Here is an 11,092-nt window from a genome sequence, read left to right as displayed (position 1 = left end):
CGCTCCTGAACGGTGGGAGTGCAAACCGTAGTGCCTGGGGCACACATAGAACATATGCACAGGCAAGCCGCGCATGCGCGATTCGCTACTGCCCTCGCTCGCGTTAGCATGATGTCATTTTTCATTCATGAATCGGGTGCTACACCGAAGCTGCATCATCATTGGCTCTTTACCCCCTTCATTTACATAGTTTCCCACAACATTGTAACATATGTGTGTGATGATTTCCAGCGCAATTGGCTGAACAGTTTGATACCAAACTCGGCATTTTTACATCAAGTCTTCAATTTTTGGCAAAATATTTTCCTCCTTTGGTTTAACCATGTATTCAGCGAAGCTGTCGTTGCGTTTGAAATTTGATAAGTCATATTTTTACATGATTTTAAGGTATGATTTTGTGAAGTAGTTGGATGTGTTCGTTGGTGTGTGTGTATCAATATATGCGATATGTATGGTAGCGACATGTACGGGTATGGAGCGACACACATAAGAAGCTCAACACCACGATGCACTTAGTCGCCATATTGTGTAGTTTGTGTAGCGTTGTGTACCGATGGGAGCTCTTCAGTCGAGCTCGCCGCCATAGCCCGCTACATAACACGATGGCAAGCACGCATGTTGATTGCAGCGAATTGTGTACACCACACCGATCCACACGGAGTAGTGGATCTCGCACACCACGCAGTGCGGTAAAGCGGATGGCCTGGCGATCGGGCGATCAGCCAATCAGCGGCCCGGCTATCTTTCTATTACCGTCTACGGGGAATTGTTTACATGGAGCGCTCCTTCACACAGTTTTACTATGGGAGCGCCCTGAGTCAACAGAGTGGTATCTCAGTACGATGAAAAAAGAAGGGAAGATTTAAGCCCCTCTAAAAGTTTCCTATTTTACTAGCAAATGGCTGACAGAACTGTAGTGGATACATATGTAACATACCATGGAAAATTATATCAAACTCGCCATGTATTGAGTTTCTGAGAGAAATTTTTTGTTGATGTGTAAACTCCTGTACTAAGGTAGGGCCAACTGTGTCCCCTTCAACATGCACAGTGTGTAACGAGGGGTACTCAACATTGTTGCAGACCTGTATCAATGTCATCATTATTATACCAGTACAGCTGTAGTTATTACCTCCACCAAGGGAGGAGGTTATGTTTTCGTTACCATTGGTTTGTTTGTTAGTTAGTTTGTCCGTGTGCAAAATAACTCAAAAAGTAGTTAACAGATTCAGATGAAACTTGCAGGAAAGGTTTAGAATGATACAAGTAACAACTGATTAAATTTTGGTAGTGATCCGAGAATTTGGGGGGAATTGATGAAGGATTTTTGATATTTTGGCAGGTAGGGTCAATGAACTTGAGAGTTCAGGCTGCGCGTATTTTTTTAGGTTTGCATGCGCGCGCTAAAGTGCGTGCTCTAGTTTCTGCTAGGGTGAGGCGCGCCGTGCAGCTGAGGGTTTATGATGTAACAAAGGCTTCTATTGGGAAATAGGGCGATTTTCAGCACACAATGCTATAAGTATGTATGGGTGGAAATCACTGATATCTCTATTGAAGAACAAGATCAGTGGTGGAAATGAGCTGCATGCTTGGCGGAGGTCCTGAGTTCTCAGGGTTTATGACGTAACAAAGGCTTCTATATTGGGAAATCGAGCGATTTTTCAGCATGTACCATAGGGTGGAAATCACTGATCTCTGTGGAAGAGCCCAAAGAACTTTTCCCCAGTGGTGGAAAGGAGAAAAATCTCTTTAGGAAGAGCAAGATCATTGGTGGAAAGTAGCTGCTTGGCGGAGGTCTGCGCTCTCAGAGTGCTTTTCTAGTTAATATTGCTGTCATTTTTAGTACAGATGTAGTAGCAGTAGAAACATACAATCCACTGGAGCAATGCTGATTGTGATGATAATATTAATGTGAAGTATTATTTTAATATCATTATTTTCATTACATGAAAGGTACATGTACATGTATTGTGACAGTTACTAAATTATCAAAATCATCCTCAGGAGAAGTGATGACCAGAATAAGCAGTAGTAGTAGTGTCTTTATGACAATTTAATTGCTGTTTCTTATATCAGAAGTTATAAACACTTACTGTATTATTTTCCCCCCATGACAGATGCATCTCAGGAGCAAGGTTTCATCGCTTTTCTTCGTTCAATGCCAGAGGCAAGTACAATATGTACAGAGTAGATTATGAAATTGTAATCACAGCCTATGTTGGATTTGACATTGAATTCCTTTGCACAACAATTCAACAATTCAATTTCGATTCAATTTCAATTCAATTTCAATTCAATTCACTTTATTGATAATCATAAAAACAGAAATATATACAGCGTAAAATGTGTCGGGGAGTTCACAAAGAAAGCCAAAGGCTTGACACAAATGTGATCCCCTTTGTAGAGTTTCAGTTTCAGTCACTACTTGTGAAGAAATTATCTGTAGTGGGGGAAAACAAATGAAAAGAGACACTTTCACAAAATTTGCATCATTGAAACAATCCAGTGTTCCAACCATGCAGAGAGACATGCTTTTTTATTGTCTTCTCATTTCTTTGATAATGTGACCGTCATAGAGAAATAACAAAGCAGTGTGATATCAGTTTTGCCAGTAAATACCTGTGTCTGTCCATCTTCACTGTCAATTCCTACTTTAAAGGGATTGTATAGTTTTGGTTGAGACCTAACTTCAGGTTTCTAACAGTTTTGGGTGAGATAATGAGAAACATCCTATGAATTATGAAAGATCATGTAATCCAAGAGGCATTCAACGTTAATTTACTGAAAGTTGGCTTTGAAATGGTTGAGATACCCAAAACAGAGTAATCCTAATAAATGGTGGGTACCAGATTTTATTACGATCACTTTATTTTACTTTGTTTTTGGATGTCTCAGCCATTCCAAAACCGATTTTCATCAAATGAACTTTGAACTTGTCTTAGAATGGTGTGCTCCGCACTATTTCATAAGTGGTTTCTTGGTATCTTGCAAAAGGTTAAAAGCCCAATCCTCACCTCCACCAATACTGTACCATCCCTTTAAAGCCCATAAATAATGAGTGCCCCACCCCCCAACCCGGAAACAAAAACAAAGAAAACTTCTAATTTATATGTTCAGTACACCAAATTACAAGGTTGTACAATTGTATGTATGGCCATGAAATATTGCATCGTAAATAAATTTTCAAGATCTACAAATTGTAAGGTCAATTTCAAGGCCCAAATCCCAGCTTTAAAATTCAAGCAATGATTTTAAAAGTAAAATGGAGGAATTCAGTCTTATGCATATTTGAGTGTTAGTATTGATTACAAAGTATAAAAGCAAAAAGCAGAATAATGATAAAATTTTTCACTTAGGAGAGAGAAGGTCACAAATAATTCATCACAACAACAACAAAATAGAGAATTAAATAAATGCATGGGTGTATTTTTTTTTTTGAGACTTGGTTAAAAGAACTAAATGAGTGAAATTATATTATTTTTATTGATTAAACTCAGAGACACAAACATTTAAGTTATGGAAACTTGTTGTATATAGAGATACCAGGAAAAGAAAAGTACATACCAATAATGGCAGGTCCCTCTGGTAGAGCAGTGGCAGTTCTGAAGAGGCTACCCTGAATAAAGAATTCATTATTATTATCAAGTAGAAGATGAATTGAACAAACACTGACATACGTACACAGACATCTTCAAATCAACTTGTCAAGTCATGGGTTAGCATCTAGTCCACATTACATTGGCATCTCTAAATTTAACTGTTCGAAAGACTTGAAGGAAGTGGTTGTATATATGCCATATGTATTTGCCCAGTCTAATTTTTCACGAGTGAGGATTTCCTAGTAATATTGCAAGTGGCTAGATTTACACTCATGGTGTACAGTAATGAACTGAGGATTTGCACACCCATTACACGTTGCATTTATGTTGCGATCAGAGTTGATATTTTTGCATGTTAAATTCCTGAGCACCTGACGCTCAAAATTTGCAGAAATAGAACCCTCGCAAAATGTCTGGCGTATACAGTATGTAAATCTGCGTGAAATAAAAAATAATTGTACTAAAATTTGCAAGTATGTGAGGTAAAACAAACAGACATTTGAAACTCTTAAAATGTGTTTTCAATTTCAAAGGTAGTTACAAAAATTATAGCTTCAGCAGTTAAAGGTGCATAGTCCGGGTAGTGTAGAGGGCGCTGTTGATGATACTGCCGATCCAAGATTACCGAAGTTGAGCTGTCATCAAAAGTAAAGTGCGTAGGTGTTGCTAAGTAACGTTGCCTTTGTTGTCTTCTCTGCGCATCGCGCAGTCTGTAGTAATGCCAGGGTGCGTGCATATGTGCTTGTTATTATGACATCACAAAAGAAGTTTGCTAAAGCGGTCATCCCCCTCAGCCGAATCATGAGCCGAACTGTGATGGGACCTCTGACTACAGTGAATCGGACCTCTTCAGACTCGGGGAAGTGGGCCAAAGCGTAAGCGCTAAAGAGGAGTCGATAGTGTAGGTCTCTATAGGAAACTTGCGCCGTGCGCCCGTGTACGCATTTGACTAAAACACCGGGACCATGCACCTTCACCCTGTTGAGGATGAGTCCCGGGTATACTCGGGCAAGTGTCTATGGGAAATGCGTGTTGTAGCAAAATCAGCCCGTCCTCAATGAGTTAAGAGGCTTTTCAGCTCTCAGGGTTTTTATGCCTCCGCAACGAAGTGGCCGGAGGCATTATGTTTTCGGGTCGTCCGTCCGTCCGTCCGTCCGTCCGTCCGTACGTCCGTCCGTACGTCCGTCCGTCCCGTTTTGTTTGTGTCGATATCTCAAGAACCGTGTGGTGGTTTTACATCAAACTTGGTATGAGGGTATATCCTTGGGGGATAATACTTTGTGTGGATTTTAGGGTCAAAGGTCAAAGGTCACAGGTTATTTTGTGAAAAAAAAAATTGAAATTTCATGTTTTTCTCCATATCTCGCAAATGGTTCAAGGTATCTTCATGGAACTTAGTATATGCTTGTACCGATGGGCAGTGATTATCTAGGGAAGTTGGGGGTCATGGGTCAAAGGTCAGGGGGTCAAAGGTCAAGGTCAACTCCTCAAAATATCACTACTTTCCTTAAAATGCAATATGCCTGAAGGTTTTTTTTTTTTAACTTGATGTATGGCATGTATTACCCAATATATATTTTTGGGGAAGTTTCTTGCCGAAAGGTCAAAGGTCGAAAGGTAAAAGGTCAAGTGAAAGTGCTAAATTGCACTTTTCCCTCCATATCTAGAAAGTAACTCAAGGTATCATCACGAAACTTACATATTTATGCATGTTCAACCTAACAGTGATTCTCTTTGGAACTGTGAGGTCAAAGGTCAAAGGCCAGGTTTAGATAACGCTATTTTCCCATTTGATACTGAAATTATACTTTTTCTCAATACCTTGAAAATTACTCAATGCATAAACTTATAAAAGGGTCAAAAGTCAAGTAAAAATCATCAGTTCCCCAAATACCTGCACTCTGACATTTTAATCATTCATCCAATTGAACCTAGTTCTAGGAAAGTGAACATTCAGCACATTTGTGTCAAACCTGTCATTTTAATATTTTGCCAATTGTGGGAAACTGTCATCACACATTGTCAAGACATTGTACTATAGACCTATTAGGAGAACCATGCATTATGGCGGAGGCATATCAGTAGCCGTAGCGATATATCTAGTTTTTTTTAGACTCTTTTATGAACAAAATGAACAAGTGGGTTTTTTTTTTTGTCGAATTCTATCTATGTATTTCCTACATCAGATGTAGCGATATGGATGCCTAAATACATTTTCCTAAATTTTCCATTTGAAAATTATATTTCTACGTCAAATGTTAGAACTTTTTTGTTTTCCATATATGATTGCTGTGACTACAATTCAGCATTCCTGGACAGGTTATGCCAAGATTTTATATTTAGCTCATTGGAGCTGAACGGCTCGAAGGAGAGTATTGCAATTATTCACTGTCCAATGTCTGTCAACCATCGTCCATTGTGTGTTTTTCGTTGTGAATATGTGACCCTGCACCTCAACACAAACAAAAAGTTGCCAGACATGAATTTTTAGTTAAGACCATATTCTGAAAGAGCAGACTTTAAGCTTTAAAATGATGTATAACTCAAATCAAAAGGACTCTCCTGACCTATCTAAATATTGGAAAGAAAGCGCAAACTCAGGAAAAGTGTGAACTGAGAAAAGAGACTCTGAAGTACAGTGTCTATTCAAGCGCGTTAGTCTTTACCAAACCGTGCTGGCTGTGCGATGAATGGGACAAAAAACAAGAAGTAAACCACCAGAGTAACAACAATTAAGGGATTATCAGATTAAACTGATATTAAGCATGCCTCATTAACACATTCTGTCCATGTAATTAATGCCAACTTTCAAAGCAGTGGCACTATCCTTTCAAAAGTTATTAGAGTTGAAAGTGAAGAGTGTGGAAAAGGTTTTTCAGAAATGAAAAAGGGATTCTAAAGACACACCTAATCACACTATTCTACCAAAAATGTTCGAGATAAACTGCTAAAAAAACACACTTTCCTGCCCGTTTTATGATACCAAATTTTAGCATAAAGCAAAAGAAGACCCGCTCTTTCAGAAAATATGAAAAAGTCAAGTTCGGCTAGGTTGACCCATTTCACTTATTTTCAGTCCTCACGCAAAATCAGTGTGTGCGACTTTATGCTCGTTTTGAGGTGCAGGGTCACATATGAAACTTTTTCACATTTTCATTGTCTTCGTAAAAAGAGGGAGCTGGATATTTACTAAAGTTGCCATGAATCAGTGGGATCATAGTTTTGACCTATGGTGGTGGTGCCTCCAGAGGCCCCTCAGGTGGGGCCCAAACGTTCCAAAGTAATACATTTTCTTGGGTATTTTGTTGTTGTTAGTGTTGTTTTATCTTTTTCCGAGAAACCAGGGAGCTAGCTAGATTTTGACCAAACTTGGCAGGAATCAGCAAATGGAGGGAATCATCAGTTGTACAAATGGTAGTTCTGCCCCTAGGGAGCACCTAAGGTACATGTAGGGCCCAAATACCAGACATTAGGTGGGTTTTGCCCAAGATTTTATATAACAAGTTGCCTCAGATGGAGTGTCATGAAAGCAAAATATGCTACTCGGGTAAGTGCTAGACCCACAAGTCTTTTGTTGCAAGCTCTAGCAGTTTTCCATTAGATGAGTATTATATTCATCTGGGAATCCAAGAAAGACTGCTTAATGATTTTCACCTTTATTCCTTTTCAGAAACCGGAGACAACATTCAGAGTGTTTGACAGAACGGTATGAATTATAGTCTTTTTCCACTGGCTCTATGCATTTTCTAATGGAAGCATTCAGTGCACCGATATATCTTCTTCTTTTTTTTTCTGTGCCATTTGCTTTCCATTTGAATTATTTTGATAGAATTTTGTTAGAATATATCTGTGTCATCTATCACATGCTTCAGTTATTTATATCGCTTGTTGGTCGATTATGGAAACTTATTTGAAATTCTGCTGATTTTGGTGGCTTGAAATCCTTCATTTAAAAAGCAGTGATACGCAAGCTTTCTCAACTGTGGTTTGATATGAGCAAACTCCAGCAGTACAGACTGCCTTTTTTTAAACTCTATTGATAGCCACCCACCCCAAAGACTTGACCTTACGTTACCGTGATCATCCCCTTTACCCCCCTCCCCCGACAACCACCACCAGAAGAGGATAACGCTGCAAATGATCTGTGTCTCCCCTGACCAAGCGTAACTCCCTCCCTCCGTCCCAAATGCCTCCGACTTCCACTCCGGTGTCCTCCCAAATCGCTGTCTCTTAATTGATATAGCTGGAGGGGATGTTGCATGGATTCCGCTCCGCGGATTGTGACACCAAGATGGATTTAAATTGCGCATCCCACGTGTGACCAAAAGTGGTTACAGTAACCGGTGTCGTGTCCACGTCCCGATTTGTTTCCCAGCAAACCCTCCAGGCCAGAGTGATTCCACTTGCAAATTGAAGTAGTTTGTTTTGTTTTGTTTTTCTCCCTAAAACTCTTCTTCTTTTTGTATCATTTCATATAAATTTCTCCCCACTCCTGTGCACACTTTCTCCCTCTCTGTGCATTTCTATTACTTTCATTTTGTCAAACTTTCTTTGCTTATTTTTTTTAGTTTAGTTTCTTACATTTTCCAGTCTTTGTTTTCAAATGACTTGATTGACATAGGTATCCAAAAGCGGAAATAGCCCTTTCAATCACAAGAGAGATGGAAAGAATTCTTAGCGATGTGTCGTGTAAAGTAGATTATCAATCATATGAGGCTCACCTGGTTGCCAACCTGAGATAGCTGTCAACAACATCAGATGGAACAAGTGGATCTGAGATCAGGCTATTGATTGCATGTACCAAAAACACTGCTAAAAAAAAAAAAAAGGATGATGATGATGATGCAATGTGTCAATGATAATCAATTATTTTGCTGCAGTATTTCAATCATGATATGTTTCAAAATGGCAAATTTTAGGTAATTGGCATTTGCTTAATTGAAATTACTACAGACGAGGTGGCTTGAATTACTAAAATAAGTTGAGATAAAAGACCCTGGATGAGTACGTAGGTACACAGGCTGCGATGACTGTGCATGGTAATTTCTTCCTTGAGTTAATTTATTTGGGTTGTATTTCATCTTTGTCATACAGTACATTAAACATGTGTTTAGTCTTCAGATGAATTTTGAAAAGCACATACAAATGCATGCATGTGATTAGATTTCACTTATTGAAAATCGATGTATTTTTCATTTTTCTTGGAAAGGATTATTACACTGTTCATGGACAGGATGCTGTCTTCGCTGCAAAAGAAGTTTTCAAGACACACGGTGTTATCAAATACCTTGGATCAGGTATGTTGGATGTATTCTTTCTGAAATGTCTACAGGGTCCCTCATTTATACCTTTACACCTCACACCATCGATGTATTATGGAAATTGACAGTATAGTCATTGTTTCTGTGCAAAACAACTGTGTGTGATGTCATTAATACATTTTACAAGCATTGACAGTGCTGTCGTTGAGTAAGTTTATTATATACAGTCAACTTCGGATACCTCAAATTCGTCGGGACTGAAGAAAATGGTTCGAGGTACGCGAAATTCGAGGTACGCGAAATTCGAGGTACGCGTACGTACGTCGAATTTTCTTTGACTTATCCAACGTTTATCGATGTTCTACATGGTATCTGTTATAGTGCCTACCGATTGTTTGCATGCTTGTCAATTGGAATTGAATCGACTTTTATATGAATGAATTGAATGAAAATCGGAATTGAAATCAAAATTTCAGAAATGAAGATTTTGATGGCCCTATCGCGCCACCAAAAAAAGTCGGATGTTTGCCTTTACTTTTGAAAATGACCAGCGGTAACAGTCGGCTCCGTAAGATACTTAAATAAATGTCGGATGTTTGCTCGTACTTTTGGAAATGAAAAACGATAAGACTCAGCTCCGTATGGTGCTAAAACTAATGTCAGATATTTGATTTTGCGTTCGGAAATGAATAAGGATAACATTCGGCTCCGGAAGACGCTGAAATAAATGTCGAATATTTGCTTTGACATTCGGAAATGAGAAACAATATTCAACTCCGTACGATGGTTAGATAAGTGTCAGATGTTTCCTTATACTTTCGAAAGGAAATAGCAATAACATTCGGCTCCGGAAAGATGCTAAAATAAATGTCAGATGATCGCTTTTATGTTCGGAAGTTGCAGTAATATTCTGCTCCATACGATGCTAAAATAACTGTCTGATGTTTGCTTTATTTCGAAATGAATAACAGTAACGTTCAGCTGCGTTCAATGGTATGTTTGATGTTTGCTTTGACGTTCGGAAATGAGTAACAATAACATTCAGCTCCTTACGATGATAAAACAAATGCTGGATGTTTGCTTTTACGTTCGAAAGTAAATGGCAATAATATTCAGCTCCGGAAAATGCTAAAATACATCTCGAATGATTGCTTTTACGTTTGGCATGTTTGGAAGTGAATAGCAGTAACATTCTGCCCCCATATGATGCAAAAAAAAAAATTGTATATTTGCCATTACATTTCGAAATGAATAACAGAAACATTCAGCTATGTTTGATGGTAAATTAAATGTCTGATGTCAGCTTCGACGTTAAAAAATGAAAAACAGTAACATTCGGCTCCGTACGATGATAAAATAAATGTCGTACATTGTATGTTTGAAATGAATTTCGGTAATATTCTGCTTCGTACGATGCAAAAATAAATGACAGATTGTTGCTTTTACATTTGGAAATGATTAACGGTATTAATCCGCTTAGTTAGATGCTGAAACAAATAGCGGATGTTTGCTTTCACGTTTGGAAATGGATAAGGATAGCATTCAGCTCCGGAAGATGCTAAAATGAATGTCGGTTGTTTGCTTTTACATTTCAAAATGATTAACGGTAATATTCGGCTCCGTAAGGTGCTAACAGACTAATAAATGTTGGATGATTGCTTTTACAATAAGAAATGAATAACGGTAACTTTCGGCTCTTTACAATGCTAAAACAAATGTCGGCAAATGCTCCCACTTTTTCATTTCAAACGTAAGTTTTGACCTCCTAAATATATAGGCATCAACTTTTATAATAATCTATATGCCTATTTGCTAAATCTTAAAACACAGAATAAGATGATTGGATTTTCTATTCATTTGTTTTAGACATGGGCATCTGTATCACTTTAATAATGCTTGATATTCATTTTTCTATGTTTAGTAGGACCGATTTAGTTTTTCTAATGTTTTTCTCCATTTTTTTTATACCCCCGCCAAACGAAGTTTGAAGGGGGTATATAGGAATCAGCGGACGGTCGGTCGGGCGGTCGGGCGGTCGGTCGGGCGGTCGGGCGGTCAGTCGGGCGGTCGGTCCGTTGCAAATCTTGCGTCGCGAACTACTTCCTCAGTTTTCAACCGATTCCCATAAAACTTGGCACAGATGTGTGCCTTGGGTTGTAGATGTGCAAGACATATTTTTTGACAGTACCCAAAAGTACGTTGCCATGGTAACGGCATATTATGGGCAAAAAT

General features: G+C 38.6%; 1 protein-coding gene across 1 annotated transcript in view; it reads left to right on the top strand.

Annotated features, from left to right (window-relative positions):
- The first annotated feature begins 2,122 nt into the window (after positions 1 to 2,122).
- Positions 2,123 to 11,092, top strand: part of LOC139725632 (DNA mismatch repair protein Msh2-like) — a 37,269-nt gene continuing 28,299 nt past the window's right edge. Inside the window, exons 1-3 of the mRNA XM_071636722.1 lie at positions 2,123 to 2,167; positions 7,270 to 7,305; positions 8,809 to 8,896. Of these exons, the coding sequence (XP_071492823.1) occupies positions 2,159 to 2,167; positions 7,270 to 7,305; positions 8,809 to 8,896 (133 nt within the window). The 5' untranslated portion in view covers positions 2,123 to 2,158. The remainder of the gene's footprint in view (positions 2,168 to 7,269; positions 7,306 to 8,808; positions 8,897 to 11,092) is intronic.

This window comes from Diadema antillarum, unplaced genomic scaffold, assembly GCF_040938485.1.
Source record: "Diadema antillarum isolate AM-2024a unplaced genomic scaffold, OU_Dant_1.0 seq00000053_RagTag, whole genome shotgun sequence".
NCBI classification, from domain to species: Eukaryota; Metazoa; Echinodermata; class Echinoidea; order Diadematoida; family Diadematidae; genus Diadema; species Diadema antillarum.
This window is presented reverse-complemented; position numbering and strand designations above follow the sequence as displayed.